The 24,100-nt window shown below is 44.6% G+C and overlaps 1 protein-coding gene across 2 annotated transcripts in view; it reads right to left on the bottom strand.

Annotated features, from left to right (window-relative positions):
* LOC138753758 (sushi domain-containing protein 6-like) overlaps positions 1–24,100 on the bottom strand; it is a 62,808-nt gene that overhangs the window by 33,883 nt on the left and 4,825 nt on the right. For both annotated transcript variants that reach the window (XM_069917129.1, XM_069917130.1), the window contains exon 2: positions 14,711–14,854. In XM_069917129.1, coding sequence (XP_069773230.1) covers positions 14,711–14,810 — 100 coding nt within the window. In that variant the 5' untranslated portion in view covers positions 14,811–14,854. The remainder of the gene's footprint in view (positions 1–14,710; positions 14,855–24,100) is intronic.

Consider the following 24,100-nt stretch of genomic DNA (forward strand, 5'->3'; position numbering starts at 1 on the left):
CTCTCCTACATAGATAGAAGGATGAGCTCATTTCCTGGGCACAGAGCTATCTAGTTTCTGTTGGAATCAACACTAAATCTTGGCTGCTTTTTAAACAAGGCTGAAAATGCTCATGCAGACAAGGACTTAAGGATCAAGGACTTGGACTGAGATATTAATCCAAAGGGGGAGGGGGGAAGCGAAAAAAAAAAATCACACTCCTCCCTGCCAATTAAAGATCAGAGGATATCCAATGTGAGTCTGGCACATTAGTAAACACAACAACCAGTTTGCACATGGCAAGGAAATACAGGTACCACATTGGATCAGGAGGGTGGGAAGAGCTTCCACCACTCTTCCTTAATGACACATGTCTGAAGCTTTTGATTCATTGTCATAGAAATATATAGCATGGAAACAGGCCCTTCATCCCACCAATTCTATACTGACCATCCACCACCCATTTACACCAACCCTACATTTTTGTCTACTTTTGCTATTTATTCCCCCACACACATTCCCATCAACTCCCACCCACCCTCAAAATTCACCCTTCACCTATATCCAAGGGCCATCGTACACTGGTCAATTAACCCATCAACCCTTTAGGTTACATACATAAGCTCGTACAGACATACAGCATGGTAACGGGCCCTTTCGGCCCATGAGCCTGCGCTTCCCAATTACACCCAAATTACCTACAACCACCCCTCCCAAGTATTGAAGGGTGGGTTGAAACCAGATCACCCAGAGGAAACCCATACAGACAAAGGGAGAACATACAAACTCCTTTCAGCCAGTGAAGGATTTGAACACCAGTCCGATTGCTGGCACTGTAACAGTGTTGCGCTAATTGCAATGCCAACTGGACAAAACCGGAGAAACCCACCCGAATTACAGGGAGAAGGTGTGTGCAAAAATCTAACACGCGCACATACAGGCACACCGCAGTACCCGAGGTCAGGCCTGAACCCTGATCTCTGGAGCTGAAAGGCAGCAGTAAGACAAGCCACTGAGCTGCCCTAACGTTCGGCCGAGAGATGTCGGACCCTGATCTTAGGAGTTGGGAGGGTATGGTCGCTCTGTGACCGTGTGGGTTTCCCCTAGGCACCCCTGCTTCCCCGCACCCCCATACCCCAAAGATTGGCAGGTTAATTGGCCACTACAAACTGCCCCAAGTGGAGGTGGGTGATGGGAGAATCTGGGTGGAATTAAATGGGATTGGAGACAGAATGATCGACTTGGCAGAGTGGCTTGGTTCAGCAATTCAGCACCAATTCTTTCTTGTTCAATTGATATTCAACTCAACCATACTTTACTGGAAAGGCAGAGCTTAAAAAAAACCTCAAAGCTTTCATTTTTGGCAGTGCATTGAGAAATGGTGAAGAGCAAAAAAATGAACTTCTAGTATACAAAACACCCTACTTTGATTGTCAGTTTCCCCATTCAGCCCACCCCATGTGAATGGGGCCAGGGGTGTAGGCAGAGGATTTCCCTCTCGGCTTGGAGGAGGTGCACACTAGGACAAGTTCTGCACCTATCACCAGTGCTGTCCACACTTGCCAGGGGCTGCTGGATGCCCTTCCTCAGCCCAACCAAATTTCCACTTTACCAGGTCTCATTGTCAACACCAGGCACATTCATTTCGTAGTCACCCTGCCGCTGGCATCAGCTTCTGCGCCGCACCATTCACTTCCCTCTGCCTGAGCCTGACTGTTTCAATGTCCTTTCCTGGCAACGCTGCAGTTCTTTTAATGTTTGTGGAACTAAAATTTCACCGACTTCCCTTCATCTCTAGCTACTCTCTGACAAAGTGGGTGTGGGGGAGGGGGAGGGAGGGAAAGGGCAGGAATAGAGAGAGCAAGAACACAAGATAGTGCAAGGGTTAATTTGTGATCTCTCACACATACACACAAACAGTGTCAGGGTCTTACATGTGTGCACACAAATGCAATGAATCTCACAAAGAAACTGAGAAAGAGGGAACTGATGAAGATTGTGTCAGTCACAGGAAAAAAGATACTCTCAGACCATTCAGATGACAGGCACACATACAGAGACAGACGTCTAGCCCACATATCTGGCATGACAGATCGAAGCTGCATCTCTCATCAAAAGCTGCATCATCATTTGATGTGTTCAGTCCTGACTGGAAAACATTGTGAAATAATTTTCTTCCACATTGCATTCCCCTTGATGCAAAACTTGTTCATTTTCCAGGAAGAGGACATTGCATCACTAACTTCCCCGGAGCACATGACGGAGAGTCGCCTTCTTGACCACTGCTCGTCTATTCCCAATCTAGCACAAGTGAATGACTTGCTCTGCTGCTACAGAAGGCAGACAAAACACCAGCTCAGACTGGAGTCAGACCAGACAACAGGCCAGATTTCCCCCTTGAAGTACATTAGTGAAAAGAGTAGGTTTTTAAAAATGAGCTTCTGGTCTTTGTTAAATCCAAGATTATTAGGCTAATTAAAATTCCACAGCTGTGGGAATGGGGTTAGAATTCCGGCCACTGGATTGTTATGCAAATCTCTGGATTAAGAGTCCAGAATTTTAACCATTGTGACATAGAATCTCACTGGGTCTCCAATTATGCAGGACAGGATACCAGTGACACTGGGTTCATCAACCTCTGAAGGATTTGAAGCCCAACCTACTGTCAATTCATGGGCATGTCCTGGATACAATGATGAGCAGCCCAACCAGTACAGTCCATCAATAATTTATTCAAAAGGTCCCCTGACCCGATCTTGATTTGGTGATGCAGAGAAGTTGGACCAGGGCAAAGCACCCTCACCAGTGACACATCCCTGATCTTTGCCAACCAGGCGATTTGTCGAACACAGATGGGCTTAATTTGGCCACAAGCATTTCCCACAGCAGCCTGCTATTCTCACCTCTGAAACTTGCTTGGATAAAAGGGAAAACAGTGCCTTGGGCAAAGCACATGGGGCAGCTGTCAATAATTCCACACGCTTCAAATTCAGAGTGATGGGGGAGAAGGATCGGAGCATGTGTGCACATGTAAAACAACATGTAAAACAAACTCAATTAAATAAAAGTTTGGAACAAGCTGCTTTAGTAACTTGCAGCTCCAGCGCAGATGTAGACAAGACACATCTGCAAACAAACCCCAACCACCTATTTTCTTCATGGGTAACCGATTAATTACTATGCTTTAACAAAAACAGTATTTGTTGTTTAAATGTGTAAGCAATTTGATCAATGGCTTTTGAACAAGTTTAAAAAGCAGCTCAGCTTTCAGCATCTCCAACATCACCGCAAGTTGTTTCATGAGATTATTATCAGATGAAATTCTGATGCAATAACGAGCAGCTCAACTAGTACATTCAAGTGAGAGACAATATTTTGTCCAAGGAGGAATTTCTAAACGAGGACTGCAAAGCGAGGTCTGATGAAGAAATTCCAAGCTCTAGGTGCTGCTGGTGGTGTAATGCGTCCTGGCTGCTAAAGGATAAAACCCATGCCTCAGAGTTTGGTCTCCAGGTTGCAAAGATACCAGAAATTAGACCTTATAATCTGGAAGGAATTATAATCTGGAAGGAATAGTAATTGTGGTGAACAGATTGTCTTTAGTTGAAGAATCCAAACTCAGTAACTAATATTCAAGTTCATCATTAATGTCCCATAAAGAACCTCTATCTTGAGCTTTACAATAACGATCAACCACACATGAAATGGTCAGTGTAGGCTAGGGAACTGTAAATAAGTACACGAGGGAGAGGGATAAGGAGGCGTCAAGTGGGTGTCGCGGATACAGGCAAAGCTCCCAATAAAAGTACTGATCTACCCCACTTTACGAATACATGCTTTATGCAAATTTACTTTTATGAAGAAACCAGTTGACTTTTATGAAAGGATTTTTGCTTTTATGGAAAAGCAGCCGGCGGGGCTATTAAAACTCACTGTCTTCCTGATTGTTGCAAGTGAAACTACATTGTACATACATTATTTCTACTTTATATAGGCTGTATATTTATTATATCATTCCTGCCTTCACTATATGTTAGGATTTTGGTGGGTTATTTTTTGGGTCTGGGATATTTTCCCATAGAAATCAATGGTATTTGCTTCTTCACTTTAAGCCATTTCTGCGTACAAAAGGTTCTGTAGGAACGATCAAGTTTCATAAAGCGGGATATACCTGTAACCGGGCATGAGGCCTGGAGATGGCTGGCACTCGCTGCGCTACACACACCTTCAATACTGATGAGTATTAGAGAAAGGACTATGTTGGGAAGACACAGCTACAGCTTGCAATGGGTTACAGCGTTTATATAATGAGGCACACGGGCCAGAAATGTGGCATGATATCCATGACAGATTTGGTAAAGAAGAAGCTACGAGTATATTAAGAGGAAAATGAAACCTATTCTCTCCCTGGTTAACCTTAAGGATCAGTGTGGACCAACAGGAGATGGATGAATACTTCTCATCCGTATTTACTGTGGAGAAGATTGTGACAATTTGAATTTGGTTTCCCCTCTCAAGATGTGACTTGCTGTGTGGCCCATCAGCAAATCACCTCGCAGAAGATGGCACCGGACAGTTCCAAAATGCCCCTGTCCATACAGCAAGACGACTTCGTAATGTTTAACTAATTTCAGCCACCCTCAACTGAACGAGGCATGCCCAATGAATATGTCTGCATATCAACATTTCTCAACCACAAAGTATTGCAGTATCTGTCAAGAACACCAGTTTCTTGTTTATGACTCATCCCAAACCCACAACTTTGCAGACGTCCGCTGAAGCTTCTCCAACACAACTGTCAGGTTCTTGCCCTAATTTTGGTAGTCTCCTGACTCTCCCTCGAACCACTTGCTACCAGACTGCCTTCTCCAGCACTAGGGCTGCGTTTTTCCAGAGCAAAGCGTCTTTGGTTGTCCCGAAATTACAGCCCACCTTCCCCAGTGTTCCTGCATGAGCCAAGCACAGAAGTCACCCTGGCATGGAGAGACTGACAGAACAACCCTCATTCAATCCTGGGCCGAAGGTGTTGACAAGCATTCATTAACAAACATTGCATGATAAATGAATAATGAGGATTTAAAATCCTCAGCACTTATAAACAGCACAGGCCCAGCTAAAATTTACAACAATGATCCAATAAATAAAGAAATGAAATCTTTGCTTTTCTCCCAAGAGCCAAGGTCTCCCACTCACAGTGACCGCTTTGCTTTAACTGTCGGGCAAGTTCTCAGTCAGAAGCTTGGAGTCCTCAGAAGTTGCTGTTCCTGTTGGACAACTCACTTGACCCATTGCAATGGCCTCAGCTGATGAAAGTCAGGGCAAATCCTGGCATTACTTCTGGCACGAGCAGAAGTCCCACCCTGTGGTAAGATATTACATGACCCTTCACTAGCCCCTTTCACACTGGCACCTTATCCTAGTAATAACAGCCAATATATCAATTAAAGGGCCAGTGTGAACACTCGCGAATAGGCTGCAGGTGTTACATCACCCCGGGGATGGAGTGCCTAGGTGGGGTGCATCATCCCTGGGGTCATCTGAGACCTGCATGCCGATTAGCCCAGGGACACGTTGATGATGTTTTTGCGCGAGTGCAAGAACGTGAAGGAGGCAAAAGATTTTAAAAAGATATAAACTTTATATTAAATTCACTAAATCCTGATCAATGTACTATGATCTTGTATTTAAACAAAATTAATTATGCCTAATTATAATATAGTTAAACTTTATGTACAGCACAGTATGAGCCCTTCAGCCCCTGTTGTTGTGCCAACCTATGTAAACCTTTACAAATTTATAAAGGACCTTGGGAAAGTGGTAGCGGCAAAAAAACACAGGCGCACAATTATATAAAGACTGTGGAGACAGAGAGAGGAAGAGCACGTGATAGTGGACCTGCCCTCCCAGAATTCCGCGTGGCAGAGAAAAGGCTGTACGCATGGAGCACTCATGGAGGAGTTTCTCTGTCACACAGAACTCTGGGAGGGTGGAACCACCATCGATTGAAGTGTCATTCAGATGTCACTGGTGGAGGATAGGCATCTCTCTCCCTGGGCATGCCTGGTGGTGAATGTGAAAGGACACAGACAACCGATTAACAGCGGCAGAAACGGCTTTTTATCCAGTCCACTGAATGGGCAATTTGCTGGTTAGTCAGTGTGAAAAGGGCTACTGTAATATTAATCAAAGAGAAAACCTGCTTGATACCTTTGCTCTGTGAACACCTCCACCATATTGGATCAGATCATGGCTGATCTGAATGCTACCAAAATCCCTTGCTTATCAAGCCTCTGCCTTTAAAAAAAAATTCAGTCTGCTTCCATTGCCCTTTGAGGAAAATTGTGCCAGCTCACTTCTACTTGTATCCATCTTGTGTGGACAATCCCCGACGTTTAAACAGTGGCTCCCGAGTTCCAGATTCAACCAACACAAGGAAACATCCTCTCGACATCAACCCTGTGCAGACCCCTCAGGACCGTGCATGTCTCAATCACGTGCCCACTCACTCCTCTAAGCTCCAGACTATTGAAAGCACAACAATTAGAAATGGCAAGACCTTGAATTTCAAGCAAGGTGCTTTATCCCACAGAGAAAATCTCATACTCAGTGAAGAGTAATCGTGATTACAAGATGGGACTGTATGCCACCCACTAGAGTGGAAAGACCTGGCTGACATTCACCAATGTTCTATTGTCTGATCACTGCCTGATGTGGTTTGGGTTCCCTCAGTTATATACTACGTTCAAGTGGAACTGCTTGGCCCGAAATGTTTAAGTTACAGTATCATTGTGGACTTCAGTAATCTGGAAAGACAACTGAAGCTGATTACTCCCACTGAGAGACTGAAAGGTTTCAAAGAGACTTCGCGAAGGGTTTCAGATTTAAGGGTTCAAAGAGAGTGAGGAAGCAGAAACTTTCCATTGATGTGCGTCCTGGGTAAACTTGTACCTCTCACTTTGTTCATTTTTGATTGGTCACAGTGTTTGGGCTACCGAAAGAAAATAGACACACACACCGAGAGCAGTTCCGTTTATACAAATGGTTATTACGAATTCAAAAGCTGATTTCAAACTACAATATGCAAGCCCTTCTCAACTATACTTATCAATGCTTGGACTGGTCCCAACTGCCAAAGCGAGGCAACGACCGCACACTTGGAGTTGGTTGTCAGGGCGCCAGTAGCAGCTTCTCCACCTCCCCCGACCGAGACATTAGCTGGACTCTAGAAGTTCTTCTTCTGCTGAGATGTTGCCACTTCTCGGAGAGTCTCAAACTTCAGCAGCGGGACCATGGCTTATATTACCCAAAAACTGCTTACCCAAGCACCTATTCCCAGCACAGCAAGAAAGATAAGCGAGCAAGCTAGCATGCTAGGCTTCTATCGAATAGCATAATTTTCAGCTTATCACTTTGAATATAATGGTTTATTTTGCATCAAGGCTAGGCCTCTGACAGTCTGTGACCAAAACAAGCAGGAAGATTAAGTGTTCTTGGTACACAGATGTCCTTTCGTCAGATAACTGCATCTCTGGCCCCTCTGTGGAATTTAGCTTATGTCTGCTGATTCTAAAACACAAGCAGGTTCTTAGCCTTGGAGAAGCAAAGGCTGCAAAAGTAAAAAAACATGGTTTAAATCTTCCATTACAACATGTGACTTAATGAACCAGAGAGGTGGTTAACGGTAGAACCAACAAGACAAGGAGAAATTTGTCTTTTACCCAGCTAGTTATGCTCAGGAGTGCACAATTTGGAAAAAAGGCAGTGCAAATAAATTTAACATGCCTTTTGAACACAGTTATAAATACACACAAAAAGAAACAATGTGGTGTGGTGGGTCCTGACATCCTGCAGTGATCATTCACACAGGAATGACCAAAGCTGCAAATCTCTGTTTCTTCCCGCGAGTTCAGATAGCATACTGGCAATGCATCATATTCATTAGCCCATTGGTCACAGAATACCTGCAGTCCACTTTAGACTGCAGATGTTCAGGGTCTAGGAGTTAAAATGTCGGAACGGGAAAGGCCCCCTCATTCCCGTTCCAAACTTTTTAAACAGCATGCTTTCCGGGAAAATGGGAATAATTTGCTGGACTGCAGCGGCTGTGTAAAAAGAGAGAAATGGCCAGTTGACATTCCAGATCAGGACTTTTTAAAAATCGAGACTGAAGTGCAAAGGAGAGTTGACAAGGATAAAAGGGGGAGTGACACATGGCTCCCAATTGTACGGATGCTGGCTCTGCTCCATTACTTGACAACCAGGGCCACGATGTGAACATCAAAAGGAAAAGGCCAGTCAGCCCATCACGATACATTCCATAAACTCTTCTATGTAAATTCATCAAATATTCTTTTTGTAACTTTTTAATCTGTTTCCAGAACTTGTTCTGGATCTTCTTCCTCAAATCTATCATCTTTCTACTTCCTATGGATGATTCATAAACTGCTGAGTTTCTCCAATACATTTATGTCTTGCACCCAGTCTCAGCCCTAACTTTTGCAAGTTTTTTTTTGCTTAACTATCATCCTCAACCTTGTTTCCTCATTCTCAACCCTCCAATTTTAATCTGTTTATTTGGATGTACAGCCGTTCTGAACCAGTTTTGTCAGTTTCCTTTGAATCAACTAGTGTAATGGACAGCTACACAAATAGAAACAAGTCTCACAGGCTTAATCTTTCTGCCTCAAGAACAGAAGTATTAGTCGACAAGGCAGGGTGGGGTGGGGCAAAGAGGCTTTCAGATTCAGCCCTGGATATACAATCGCTGGTCTGGTCGCCCCCGTTTCTGGAACCATGTTTGATGGCACCTTCCCTCAATGGAAGGCACCAGTTCAAGGTGTAGCTCCACCTTCTTAAAGGTCACTGGGGATGGGGAGTAAGTGCTGGGTTGCCAGAAACTCCCAGATACTGCAAATGATTATAAAATCTAAGCAATTCATCATCGGTGTGTGCTTTTTAAAAAAAAATCATCGAACTTGCATGATTTTTTTTTCCGTTCTGAAGCGTCTCCCGATCTTCCGGGAGTGGCCGTTCACACAGGAATGACCAAAACTCCAAATATCCATACCACACCGCGTGTTTGGACAGAATACCTGAAGCGCGGTATTTAAGGAGGCAGAACATCCTATTCATTAGCCCGTTGTTCACAGATCACCAGCAGTTCAGTTTAGACCGTAGGTAATCTGTCTTGGAGTTGTCTGAGGGCAAAGACCATGTCAGTGGTTCCTCTGTTTGTGCAAAAGCCGCACTGTGATTCTGGGAGAATATTCTCGGCGACACTAGGTTTCATCAGATGCAAGGATCGACAATGAGATAGACAACAGACTCGCCAAGGCAAATAGCGCCTTTGGAAGACTACACAAAAGAGTCTGGAAAAACAACCAACTGAAAAACCTCACAAAGATTAGCGTATACAGAGCCGTTGTCATACCCACACTCCTGTTCGGCTCGAATCATGGGTCCTCTACCGGCATCACCTACGGCTCCTAGAACGCTTCCACCAGCGTTGTCTCCGCTCCATCCTCAACATTCATTGGAGCGACTTCATCCCTAACATCGAAGTACTCGAGATGGCAGAGGCCGACAGCATCGAATCCACGCTGTTGAAGATTCAACTGTGCTGGGTAGGTCACGTCTCCAGAATGGAGGACCATCGCCTTCCCAAGATCGTGTTGTATGGCGAGCTCTCCACTGGCCATCGTGTCAGAGGTGCACCAAAGAAGAGGTACAAGGACTGCCGAATGAAATCTCTTGGTGCCTGCCACATTGACCACCGCCAGTGGGCTGATATCGCCTCAAACTGTGCATCTTGGCGCCTCACAGTTTGGCGGGCAGCAACCTCCTTTGAAGAAGACTGCAGAGCCCACCTCACTGACAAAAGACAAAGGAGGAAAAACCCAACACCCAACCCCAACCAACAAATTTTCCCCTGCAACCGCTGCCACCGTGTCTGCCTGTCCCGCATCGGACTTGTCAGCCACAAACGAGCCTGCAGCTGACGTGGACATTTACCCCTCCATAAATCTTGGTCCGCGAAGCCAAGCCAAAGAATCCATTAAAATAACTAGGGGTCGAGGAGGTAAAAATGCCGGAACAGGAATGAATCCTTATTCCTGTTCCGATCGTTTTACACAGCCTGCATTCTGGGAAATTGGGAATAATTTCCTGGAACACAGCAGCTGTGTTAAAAAACACACCTGTTTCTGGAACCATGTTTGACAGCACCTTCCCTCAAAGGAAGGTAACAGTTCAATGCAGCTCCACCTTCTTAATTCAACTGAGGATAGACAATAAATGCTGGATTCCAGCAACTCCCAGATTCTATAAATGATCATAAAATCTAAGCAATTCATCACAGATGAATCAGAAAAAAGCAAACAGAGGTCCATCTAGTCTATGCCGACTCCCAGCAGACCAATTCCATCCCTCCCAATTGCCCTACTCCTTGCATCTCCACAGCCCTATCTTCTTCCTCTCCTCCTTTATTCAGTCAATGGTCATCCAATCAATTGCAATTCCTGCACCTATTTTTAAAGGAAGCCTGCTCACCCAACATACCGATGTCATCAATCACCGCTCTGGATTGGTTTTCACGCTAAACAGTTGGTCATCTTGTGGGCGCACCGATCTTAGTGAGCTGGACTCTACTGGGCAGCAGTTGACAGTGAGCGAGGATAAAGGGGTAGGGTCAGTTTCCTCTCCTCTCACTCAGAGCATGACAAAAATAGAAGTGTGGGGGAAAAAAAGGTCCTCAACCAAGATCATCATGTGGATGTAGCTTCCTGCTACATTTCCCACATTACAAGAATGAGTGTATTTAGGATTTTGAAACTTGCTGATGTTGTGAAAGGCACTACAGAAATCCAAGTGATTCTTCTAAATTCCAGCTGGACAGTGAATACTCATGAGCTAACCACCTCCCACGATTAGTCATTCACCCAGCGACATTTTGAAGGGGTGGCCTGACGCAGGACCAAGCCAAAGTCTGCAGTTACTGCTCAGTCACAAACCACAACAATCCAACGACTGGGAATTAAACACTGATTTGGATATCTTGCATCCACAGAGCTAGCCAGAGGAAACTGAAGATTAATCAGCAAGCACACGGCTCGGCAGGAGAACAATGAGGGGCCTTTTTTAAAAAGAATAATAAGCATTTTAATTGCCAGAGTTAAAGTGAAAGAAAAAGTCTTTCCATTTTCCAGCTGTCTTAGGGAACTGGGATCAAGGACAAGGATGGTGGGAGTGCACAAGAACCGTGCTCCACAGCGACCAATGCACGTCCACCTCTTTGGCTTGTTTCAGAGTGTTAATGCGACCTGCCTCTCTGTAAGCAGACAGCACCGTGACACACACGATGCGGCACATAAGCCGCAGGTGGCCCGAAGGGTGCTATGATGAGGAGAGAGATTGCAATGCAAGAGGTTTGCAGCAATAAACACAGCTCATTGCTCAATGCGTCTCCTAGCAACAGCCACCAGGGCCTGATCTCTGAAGCAATTTACAGCGTTTTGGCTGCGCTGATCGGGCAGATCTTACTTTAATGAAACCAGCAAATGCGGTTTGGCAGCAGCATTGGGTTGGGTGGAGTAAGCTTGAAGGTCCAGGCCACTCCCCTTCCCCCACTCTGCGTGTTAGCGTCCTGTACAACACGCAGATCAGTTCACAAGTAGGAACAAGGAAGCGCCCCCGGCATAAAAACAAAGCAACCCAATGCCTGCATTGCAGAGTGCAGAATATTTACACTGGGCTGAGAGAAAGCCTTTGTGTCAGGAGCAGAGTGAACAGGTCAACCCACGGGCATACAGAAATGAGCGTCCTAGCCTCATTTGCAACAGGCCACAACCAGCCTATGGAGATGGCCAACCATTTCTACAGAGCTGCACACACCCCCTTAGTGAACCCAGATTAATAAAACCCCCTACATTCTTTCCCAGATATGCTGGCACCCTGGATTATCAGGATTTCAACCCAGCAGTGTGGCCTTTCAAAGCATCAGCCAGGACTTCCTGCCAAACCCATCTCTTCTGTCGGTTCTCAAGTGCAGAATTAGAGAAATTATTTGGACATTGTAAATGCTCTAACTATGTGGGCGTGCGGTAGAATCAGACGGAACATGGAGTTGTTGAGGGAAACACTGGAAAGTAAAGTGCCCAGTTTAGCGCAACGCTATCACAGAGCCAGTGTGTAACCCGGCACTGTCTCCGAGGAGTTTGCAAGTTCTTCCCGTATCTGCGTGGGGTTTTTCTGGGCGCTCCAGATTCCTCCCATCCTCCAAAACATCCAAAGTTTGTAGGTTAATTGGTGAGCTTGGGTGGCATATGGGCTTGTGGGCTAGAAAAGCTAGTTACAGTGCAGGATCTCCAAATTAAAATCAAAACTTCAAATAAATGGGATTAATGGAACACCCCTAGTCTGTGCTGCACGACCAACACCAGAGAGGACATTTGTCTGAAATGATATACCATGGTAGTGAAATACATCAGAACAAGAGAAGGAACAAAAGAGACAGGAACAGGGGTCAGCCACCTGGTCAGGCCCATACGGAAAGAAGGAATTGAAAGTGCTACTGATGCAGACCCAGGAGAGCCAGAACACACTGTTCTCCCACAGGGTAAATGATGCTGTCAGTCTCTTGCAGGTTTTAAACTGCCTGTTGAAGGGACCAACGAAGTTTTAAAAAAAAAAGCATTATGAAAACCACAGAGGTCAAGATGGCAGTGCCCACGTTTGACAATGGACCATAAAGAGTGGCAGGCTCCAGGGAACAGTGAACCAGCGCAGGGCACCAGACTGGGTAAACACTCTCCCCTCCCCCATCAAAAGGGAACCCTAGGAGAGAACTCTGCAAGGAAGGTAATCACATTAGTGAACCATCGAGGGGCTCAGCAGCTGAAGGGCTGCTGGAGGCCAGCTTGTGGGAACCATCGAGGGGCTCAGCAGCTGAAGGGCTGCTGGAGGCCAGCTTGTGGGAACCAGGTTACAGGACCTGGATTCAAGAGGGTGCCGAGGGCAAGAGGAGCTCCCAGAGGGGCGTCGGGTGTTGACCGCCTCCTGATAGTATCGGAGGCTCGGATCTGGGAGATCGGGCTTGCCAAAGGATCGAACAAGAGGCTGTGTGAGCACTGGAGAAGAATCCATGGACACTCTGTGTCTCCTAAGAGATTCTCTTTTGCTTCTCTTTCTCTTACTGTTGGGGCACCAGGCAATGCTAGTGGCTCCTTTTCACGTGCCTTTATGGCAGACAAAAGTTGACGCATTTTGGTTACAAGTACATGATCAACACAGGATTGTTGATCTACAGAGATAGGACAGGAGGGAAAGAGGTAGAAATGGAGGTCAACAGGAGGGAGAATCACAAAATCTACAAAGCTCACTTCTAATTATGGGGATCAGTCTAAATCAGCAACATGTTCAGATCTCCTGGAGAAGGAATACAATGAAGGACAGATTTGTGTTCATATGACTAAAGCGCTGCAGTATTTAGTGTGTTAAGAGACGGACCCAATGCAGTTACCTTATTTATAAGGAATGGCATTGACCTATTGTCACAGGACACCTCTACAATGGTGCAAGTACAACCACCAGAGTTTCAACATGGGATGAGAGAAAGGAAATGATTGAAGACTTCAGGAGGATGAAAGTCAATCATTCTCTACTACACATCAACGGTTCTGTTGTAGAGAAGAGAGAGAGAGAGAGAGAGAGAGAGAGAGAGAGAGAGAGAGAGAGAGAGAGAGAGAGAGAGAGAGAGAGAGAGAGAGAGAGAAGAGCATAAAGTTCCTGGACCCACAATACCTCCACATTAGTCAGGAAGGCACTGTAGCACCTACACTTTTGAAGGAGGGAAAGGCCACCAGCATTTTGACAACCTTTTAGAGGAGCACACTTGAGAGTGTCCCATTTGGCTGCGTCATTGTGTGGTATGGTAGCTGCAAAGCATCAGACCTCTAGTCTATAGAAAGAATCCTTAAACCAGAGAGGATCACTGGTGTTTCCCTTTCCTCTATAGATGACGTTAACTGGGAGCGGTGTCTAAATTGGGCTCAAGAAATTCTAGAAGACCCTTTCCATCCAGCACCCAGCATCTCTAACCCACTCCGATCCTGGTGGTACAGGAGCATAAAAATCAGCACTTCCCCAGGCTGTAGAATACCAGTCGCGAGACTGATGAACAGTATCCTGTAACTGTGTAAATCATCCCAAATATTTATATACATTTATTTTGATTATTAAAGCGATTATTATTATTATTGTGTGTGCACCATGGTCTGGAGACACTTTCACTGGGTTGTAACTGTGCAAACAGATGATAATAAACTTGAACGTGAATTAAGATACCAGCTCTCAGCCCAACTTCAGCTGGACGTTAAGAAAGGCCCTTCATCATTTCTTGACTGCATCACCCCTCCCAATGTTATACCACTAGAGATCCTTGTACTCTGTCTGAACTTTTGTTTCCCGCTGCTTTCAACAGCTGGGGCCCTCACCTTTAGAATTCCGAGCCTGAAACCCCACCCCTCTGTTTAAAAAGAAACCCACCCTCTGATCAAGCTTTCAGTCACATGTCCTGGCATCTCCTTAAACAATGCCATATGTCATCTGATTTCGCCCATCAAAATTAAAAAAAAATGGATATTGCAAAGTTAGTGCTCTCATTCCAGCATCCTGAGATCTGGAAAACCACATCTGGATGGAACTCCACACCAAGGCACAGAAAGGCAAGACCTACCATTCGATGCTAATCCTTTGGAGATGCAAATGAGGAGCGCCAACAGCAGTATTATTCGGTGTTGCCTGTGGCTCTTCCACACAACCATCCCATTGTACATGTTTCAAGCCAAGAGACCAAAGCCCGCCTGCGAACGTTTCAAACCTGTGTCAGAAAGGGATTAGAAAATAAAAGATCACTACACAGGTAAATCTAATAAGATAAACTTGCATTTGTGTCCTAACTCTCATTGTTTTAAAGTAATTGTGCAAAGCAGGTGAAGATAGAAGATACAAATCTTCACTACAGTACATGCCCTTCTCCCCCTTGTTGAGCTGACCTAATAACCTATTCTAACAACTGCCTAGAATTTCCCTACTGCATTTTCCTCAGTTCTTTGTACCCGTTAGCCTCTCAAATCCTATTGTACCTGCCTCCAACACTGCTGCCGGCAGCACATTCCATGTACTTACCACTCTGTGTTAAAAAAAACTTGTACTTACTCCCAAGCATCTGAAAACTATGCTCCCCCCCCCCCCCACCCCCAACTTGTCAACCATTTCACCCCTGGGGATATAGTCTCTGGGCATCCAGAGAATCAATGTTTTCTCATCATCATCTTGTACACCTCTATCAGGTCGGCTCTCATCCTCCATTGTTCCAAGGAGAAAAGAATGTTTACTCAACCCAAGGTTCAATCCAGGCAGCATCCTTGTAAATCTTCTCTTTGTCCACATCCTCCTTGTAGTGAGGTAACCAGAACTGAACATGATAGTCCAAATTGAGTCTAACTAAGGTCTTCTAGCCCTGTAAGTGGCAACCATGTTGCACACAAGATAGTCCTATAATGGTAATGCCTTTCAATGAGGGGTGACTGAGCAAATTGGGCCTCTATTTAATGAATCATCTCTGATAATAATGAACATCCCTGTGCCATGCTGTGATGGGGGGTGTGAGGGGGGGGGTTCCTCTGAAATGGAACTAGAAACCATGATCGGTGACAAACAATAGGCCACATATGCTGGAATCTGCAACGTTAGATCCATTATAGTTATCTCGTCTTCTGCATTGATGGAAGAACCCAGCATACAAGGGTAGGACTGGTCTGTTAACATTTTGGGTCAGAACCCTTTATTGAGATGGAAATAAGAGGATGGTGAAATAGTGTATGTAAACGGAGAAAGAAGTTGGGTTGATGGGCCGAGAGGTGATAGTGCATTGGATAGAAGGTGAGAAAGGCGGAGAGAGAAGTTGAGGGAGTGACCACTGGAAATGGGCGTGGAGTAAGAAATGATAGAGGCAAAAGTTAAAACACGAGTAGGTAAAAAGGGATGGAAACATTGAAACCAGATAGAGGTGGGAGTTACCCAAATTTGGAGAAGTTGACATTCAAGCCATTAGGTTTAAGGCTGTCCAGAAGGAATAGGCTGTGTTGCTCAAGTTTATGCTTTGACTGACCCTGAGAAGGGATGGAGCTATGAATGGAATCAGAATTTAGTGTCGTGAGCAGGTCGTGAAATTTGTTTTCCAGCAGCATCACAGGTGAAAATATTATTATAAAATTACATTTAAAAACAAGTTAATGCAAAAAGAAAGTGAAGAAGTGTCTGTGGTTCATTGTCCATTCAGAAACCTGATGGCAGCCGGGAAGAAGCTGTCCTTGTGCCACTGGGTGCTTGTCTTCAGGCTCCTGAGGGTAGAAGTGTGAAGAGGGCATGGCCTGGGTGTGAGGGTCCTTGAAGATAGAGGCTGCTTTCTTAAAACACCACAGACATAAATGTGGGAAAAAAGGTCAGAGTTCAAATGGTCGGCTACAGGAAGTTCAGCCTTAGACTCACAAACAGAGTGTGGGTGTTCAGCGAAGCAATCAATCAATCTGCGTTTGGTCTCACCGATAGAGAGGAGGCTACACTGAATGCACCAAATGCAGTAGGTCAGTTTGGACAAGCTCTGCCTCACCTGGAAGGTCCGTTTATGGCCCTGAATGGAGTTGAGGGAGATGATGTACGGACAAGTTTGGCACTTCCCGCAATCGCAAGGGGAAGTGCTGAACGAGGGAGTCTCAGAGAGGCTGATCCCTGCAAAGAGTGGGCAGGGTAGAGAAAGGAAGATGTGGCTGGTGGAGAGACCATGCTGTAGTTGGCAGACGTGGAAAAAAAAACCCAAATTGTTGCTTCAGTAGCGCAAATAGATCTTTGGTGGCCGTCGTTGTGTTAAGGCTGGGGTGATAATGTGGAGGTTTAAGAGCCTGATGGCTGTTGATACTAGGAAGAGAAAGACAAAGGCTGGAAGCAGCAGAGGCCAACTGCTTGAATGGCTGCAATCGTGAAGGGATGCTAAAAGCCAGGATCTCCCCCACACTTTCTAATTATGTTGGGCTGTGGGAGGCTGTGATGTGAAGCCTAAATGAGAACAGCAGATCCACCTGTTAACCAGGGAGAAGAGAAAATTGCCACATTTGAACCCTCGCGTGCTTTGAACAACCTCTTACCACAGAGAGAGGAAGAGAAAGTTGACTGAGAAGAAACCTCACCTGCCAAGCCGGCAAATAGTTCAAATGCCTGTTTTGTTCGACAGCACAGAAACCAAAAACAGATACATTTACACCCCCGCCCGAAACTGGGCAATGCTAATAATGCAAAAATTCATGCTTGTGCAGCCTCTTTCATAACCAATGCACTTTACAACTAATTCTGTACACTTCATAGTGTAGTTTCTATTGTAATATAAGTCAGAGCGTGCAGACTGATCCAAAAAGCAACAAAGGCATTATAAACCGATCTTCCCTTTCTCAGCGACGAGGAGGCCTAGGGATAGTGGCCAGGATTCTGGAAGAAAGATCACTAACCTTAAATACCATTGGAGAAGAGTGGTGTAGATGCTGTGATCTAAAAGGCTAGAAGCACTCATCATGTCAAATATCCATGGCGAGAGAACTGATGCAGGGACTTTGACTCAAAAAGACTAACTGCTTTCTCTCCACCCCACACCCCCCCCCACCCCCCACAAGCTCTGTAGATACTTGATTTTCACTAGCCTCAGAATAAAAGAACCCATCTTTATAAAGAGATAGATAGCAGTACAGGCCCAATCATTGGGTATATTTAAAGTGGTGGTTGATGGGTACTTGATAAGATCATCAAAGATTATGTGAGAAGGCTGAAAGGAATAATACATCAGCCACATTTGAATGGCGGAGCAGATTTGATGGGCTGAATGGCCTAATTGTACTCCTAAATCGTCTGGTCTAAAATGATAAGTCTGAAGTTGAAGCAGAAAGTGATGGATTTTCAGTATTTACCAAGTACTGCTGTTATACTGGGGACAACTCACTGATTTTATGGTCATGGAGAGATACAGCATGGAAACAGATCTTTCAGACATCATCATCCATTCACAAGAATGTTAAAACCAGGTGTTTATTATCTACGCATTTTTATCAGCTCCCCCACCACTCACCTACTCACTGTGGACAACTCGCAGCTGCCAACCTGTGGAGGAAACCTGAAAGATCACAGGAGGAGAGTGCAAGCCTGACAAGAGCACCCGAGGTGCGAGAGAGGGAGATAGAGACTGAGACATAGTGAACTTGCTGTGCCACCCAAATGTTCGGCCAAGAAGAAAGATGTCTTACCTTTACCTCCAGTGTTGTATGGATTTGCTCTCCCTGTGATGACGTGAATTTCCCCCCCCCACCCCCAACCAGGTACTCGTTCTTCCTCCCATCTCCCAATGGTGGTGGGGTTAATTTCCCATTGAAAACTGGCCCCAGTGTAGGAGTGTGATGGAAGGATGAGGTTGCAATTAATGCGCATCTGAGAGAGAATGGGTTACAGGAAAACCAATGGGGAAAGTAAATTGCTCTATTAGCTGGGAATACACTCAAAGGATTAAATGGCTCCCTAGTTTGGAAAGAAATTGGAAAATAATACAAATATGTAATATAGAGTTAATCATAAAATCTGCAAAACCTAATACACAAATGTGTTGGAGACACTCAGTAGGACACACAGCATCCAAAGGAATTAAAGGGTAACCAACATTTCAGGCCTGGGCCCTTAGTCAGGAATATGCAATGTGTCAACTATCGGCCATGCATTTGCATCAATCACATTTTATTCTCCACCAATCGCCTTCATTTTTCAACCACTCATCCACAAACAAAGAGTCATTTACCGACAGTCATTTAACCAACCAGCCCACACAACGTTACAATGTCAGACGAAACTGGGGCACCTGGAAGAAATGCAGTCGCACAGAGAACAAACAAACTCCACAGGCAAGTGCCGGAGATCAGGACCGAACCTTGCTCTCTGGCGTGACGAGACAGCGGCTCAACTGGCTGCTCCAATGTGCCGTCCCCTCTGTCTCTGAACTGCATTACCACTGCAATGCCTAAGCTCCGATGAAAGGATGGAAATGAGCTCTCAGAAACATCTCAGCCTAAAGACAGTGCAGCACCCTACACAGATTGGCAGCCTATAGTTTGTGCTCTGGTCTATGAAATGCAATGTCAACCTCCCAACACTTATGTGCATCAGAGGTGTGACGTAAACACAGCTGGACAGAGCAGAAAGGTGGCAAGGAAAAATCTGAACTCTTTCTTGACATGGTCAGAAGCAGCAGAAAGGCTCAATTTTCCTGCTGATTCCAGATGCAAAATTCCCTGTTAAAAAGCAACAAACTTTGTTGAAAATCTGAAGGAAAAGCAGAAGATATTTAGCAGGTCATTTGTGGTGAGCGAAGAAACATTAGGTTTCAGGATGATGATTCTTCATCAGAACTGTTCCTGGTTTGTTTTCCAAGGAAGCCCCAAGAAGCAGTTTATGCATTAAAGACTCTGATTGTAAATATGTTCAGTCAGGTTCTGGAATGCACAGACCCATGAACCCAAGACTGGGATTGGCTTGAAATTCATCACCCAGAAACATTAACTGTTTTTCTCTTCCAAAGAAAAATATTCCCCCAGCACTTTTTCTTTGGCAATGCCCGTGTAGCACCCAAATCTGAGATTTTCCACTGCATCTTAATACAGGTGACCCAGAATGCTATTCGGGGACCCAAACAGCCCTTCCAAGTGAAGCGACACTTCACTTGTGAATCTTTAAGGGTCAATAACTGCATCCAGTTGTGGCCTCCTAAACATTGGGTAGACTAGATGTAGACTGGAGATCAGTTCATTGAGCACCTTCGCTCAGTCCACTGCAACAGCGAGGACCTCCCTCCCAGTGATCAACCATTCTAATTCCACACACCATTGCCATACAGACACACATGTCCATGGCCTCGTGTACCGCCAAATCGAGGCCACCCACAAATTGGAGGAGCAACTCCTTGACTTCGCAGTCTCCAACCAGACGACATCAACATAAACTCCTATTTCCTTTAGCCCACTCTCCCAGTGTCTTTCTTGCCCTACTCCTCTGTTTCCTTTCCTCCAGCTCCCCAACCCCTTCCCTTCTCTGACCCCTTCCCTTCTCAGAGAGGCCTTAGCCCTCTCTGCCATTACTTCTCTGTTTCTTTCTCTTCTACTCTCTATTCCCTGGTTACCTCTTACCTGTTAGCATGTGCTCCTCCCCTTCTCCCTGCCCTTCTCTCACACCTCCCCTCCCATTAGCTTTTTATACAGATTCCAGAGCAAGGGCTCAAGCCCTAAATACTGATTGCCTTTTACTTCCTGTTTGTGTCATTAACTGCTGAGTTTCTCCAGCACTTCTGTGCACTGCAACAGACATGTGAAATAGCATCATGAGGGGGAGAGTGGGCAAGTTCTGGGAACGGAGGGCCCCCAGGGGATTGAGTGTTCTCTCAATAGTGAAAACTAGATTTTAATCTGAATCTGCACATTGTATGTAAGAGAGGGGGTAGTATTCACTTACCGCTTATCGTGAATGTTTTACAATGAAAATAGTATGTTTAGATGTATTTCTGTATAGTCTAGTCCTGTTGTTGTCATTTGAATAAACATTTGTTTAAAAAAAAATTGCATCACAAGGTGTATAAAGAGTGTTTGCTTTCAATTTGTCAATGTTGGCTCAGTTACAGCGTGCACACTTGAGTCCAAAGTCAAGGATGCGATTACAGTTCCCACTGCAGCATGCAATGGCAAGACCGGGGCAGCTGATTTAGTCCTGTCAGCAGAGCGTCGATGAAGTCTCCCAAGTTTTATTTTATCTCCCAGCTCTCATTTTATCAGCAATGCCCTCTCAGCTTTACTTTCCAGCCTCATTTTGCATCGTCACCAAACTTGGATTCGGGACATAATCTCCTTGTGGCCAACAATCCCACAACCACTACTATGCTAACATACCTTTCCAGGGTCTCATGTACAGGCAAGTTGAGGCCACCTGCAAGTTGGAGGATTGGCATCTTGTATTCTGTCTTGGCAAACTCCAAGAATATTGACTACTCCAATTTTTGTTACGCCCCTTCCCTGTTGTTCTTCCTTCCCTCGCTCTTGTCTCCCATCCTCCAGCTCCCCACACCTTTTCTTTCTTTCTTGTCCTTTGCCCTCTCGCCCCATCACTTCTCAACTTCTTTCTCTTCTACCCCACCTGTATCCATTAATTTTACTCCACATTCTCCCCATGTCTGCATAGGTTTCCTCCAGGGCCTCCAGTTTCTTCCCACTATTCGAGACACAAGGTGCAAGTTAATTGGATGTAATTGGGCGGCATGGGCACGTGAGTAGAAATGGCCCATTACCATGCTGTATGCCCAAATTTAAAATTTAATACTTCTTACCCATTAGCCTGAGCTTCTCAATCTTCCCTTCCCCAGGCTTCTATTCAAAGGTTTGTTCTTCTAATGAAGGTCTCAAGACTGATGTCTCGACTGCTGTTTACTTCCTATGAACACTGTGTGACCTGTTGAGTTTCTCCAGCACATCTGTGTACTGCATGGCTTTTGAATTTGTTCTTTATGTGAATTGTGAATGTCAGAAGGGTCATGTGGCACCCTATTGGTACTATTTTTCCAAATCAGGAAACCTCAAAAAGGCTGCTTTACTTTATTTCCTTCAGACAACCATCTGTACATGTTACCTCCAATCCCATGGGGTCTTGAACTGAAATCCTGGCTACCCTCTCAGATGGATTTAAAGGACTTGAAAGGCACTATTTTTCAAAAGGCAGTGCCCATGGCTATTCACTCCAATGTCCAGACCTAGATTTATTTTGGAGATCTTTGAGTAAATAACAACAAGATCCAGCTGTGCAGAGCAAGTGACTGTCAAGTTTACTACATTGGGGGAGGGAGAGAGGGGTGGGGTGGGGAAGGGGAAGAAGGGAGAAACTACAATTGACATACAGTCTTTTCTGCTTTTGCAATCTTCAAGTTTCAATGAGGACAAAATTCTGCTTCAGCAGGGAAGTTTAAAAAAAAATTACTGCATATATTACTCAATTTCTTTCAACAATAGCCACAGCTGTTTTAACATTCATTGATAGATTTTAGGGTACTCAATGTGACCTACATATTCAAAAACTGCAGCTTATTCAGATCAGATACTATTTATTATCTTATAGTAAAACAGAAATGGAATATTGCAGGATATTAACATGGCAGACTGTTACAGAATTATGCTATTTTTAATCTTAAGGTTTTTATATATATTGTCAAAAGAGAAACACAAAATCAAAGTGGCTTTGGAAAAGATGGCCACTTCATCGGTCTTTCTTTGTTAAGAGAGCAGTGCTACTGTGGCCATTGTAATAGCCATTTCATCTAAAACCCTTGCCTGGGTTTGTGAAATCATTGTGGAAATCACGTTCTCTAACCTCCACACAAGAGAGAGGAATTGTGGAAAAAAAATCATTCATATGAAGAAACATTTCTCTGAAAGCAACTCTACAAGAATTTGTGAGTGTTTAGAAGTCTGATGACTTGGCACTTCACCTACTTCATAATTACTTTTGAACAACGGTTTAAAGATTTTGAGTTTCAAACACAAAAGACTTTTAAGACTAAACTTTGAAATGGACTTTTCAGAATTGTGCCTTAACTGTAATCTGACACATGCATGGGTCAAGTTTAGAGTTAAGAAATGTTATATTATTAATAGTTATTAATAAAAATTATTGTTTTGAAGATACTAATGGCTTGGTGAATTTCTATTGCTGCTGGTCTAAGTCATAACAAGACAAAGATTCGCCATTAGCATTGCCTGGCACCCCTTACAAGCAGAGAAAGCGAAGCAAAGGAGAGACCCCTCAGATTCACTGAGTGTCCATGAATTTGCCTCTGTTGCTCCCACAGCCACACAAGACTCCAGTTCAGTTCAAACCATTGGCAATCTGAGTCCAAACCTCCAACACAATGAGGAAGCCTTCAGCGCCGGCAGTTCACCATTTTTTTTTTTAATTATTCACCGAAGTTCCTTATATTCTTACAACTCAAATCAGAATGCACACGTAACGGCAAACCTAAAGCTAATTGGGTTCAAGTCAATACTCACATCCAGGGAAGCTTGGTCCCAATTTAGCCCAGACTGCTACAAGAAACTCCCTCTCCAATGTAGCCAAAAGCTATCCATGATAGTCACAACTGACACTTGCCTCGGACACAACGATACTAACTTAAGTATAATCTATTGACAAAATGTTGTGAGAGAAGAAATAAAAGTTGGTACAAAACATGAATTTGTATCGAAGCCATACTCTACCCATTTTGGAAAGTCTCAATACAACAATGGTCATGAAACTTCACTCCGACTCGTCCATCTGCTCCAGGACTGCAAGATAGTATTGACAGACATTTATTACTGTCTCATAGCTGAAGCTCCTTGTGTTAAAATGGGAACATTCTTTTAGATTGGTTGATTAGATGGACTGTCCAAGAACTACATAATACAAGCAACATATAATTGCAACACCAGCTGTTGCAATACCAGTAGATTTCACAGGGATGTGTATCACTTCACTAGAAAGATCCTTCAGTTACAAAGAAAAACAGGAAAAAAAAAAGAATTAATCCCCCCACATTGTGAGCTCAGTGATGATTACCCCATGGGGCAGGACTGTGCACAACGATTGTCAAGGGGCAAAGGTTTGAGACTGCTCAATGCCAATCATGCTGCAGGTGGATTACTGCTACTGATGATGTCCATAGGCATTTGCTGGTAAAAGGTATCCACATTGTTTCAGGCTGAGTAAAGATGTCAGGATATGCTGCACCAGGTAGGAAAGGGAAATGGTCTGTTAGGATCCCTGCTCTCATGTCATTAATTCCTTACACAGACATAGAACATTACAACACAGTACAGGTCCTTCAGCCCTCAATGTTGTGCGGACCCATAGAATCAAACCCTTCCGACCCCATTACACTATTTTTCTTCATCCATGTGCCTAAGATTCTCTTAAATGCCTCTAATATTTCAGCCTCCACCACCAACCCTGGTAAGCTATTCCAGGC

Source organism: Narcine bancroftii, chromosome 2 (assembly GCF_036971445.1).
Source record: "Narcine bancroftii isolate sNarBan1 chromosome 2, sNarBan1.hap1, whole genome shotgun sequence".
Classification (NCBI taxonomy): domain Eukaryota; kingdom Metazoa; phylum Chordata; class Chondrichthyes; order Torpediniformes; family Narcinidae; genus Narcine; species Narcine bancroftii.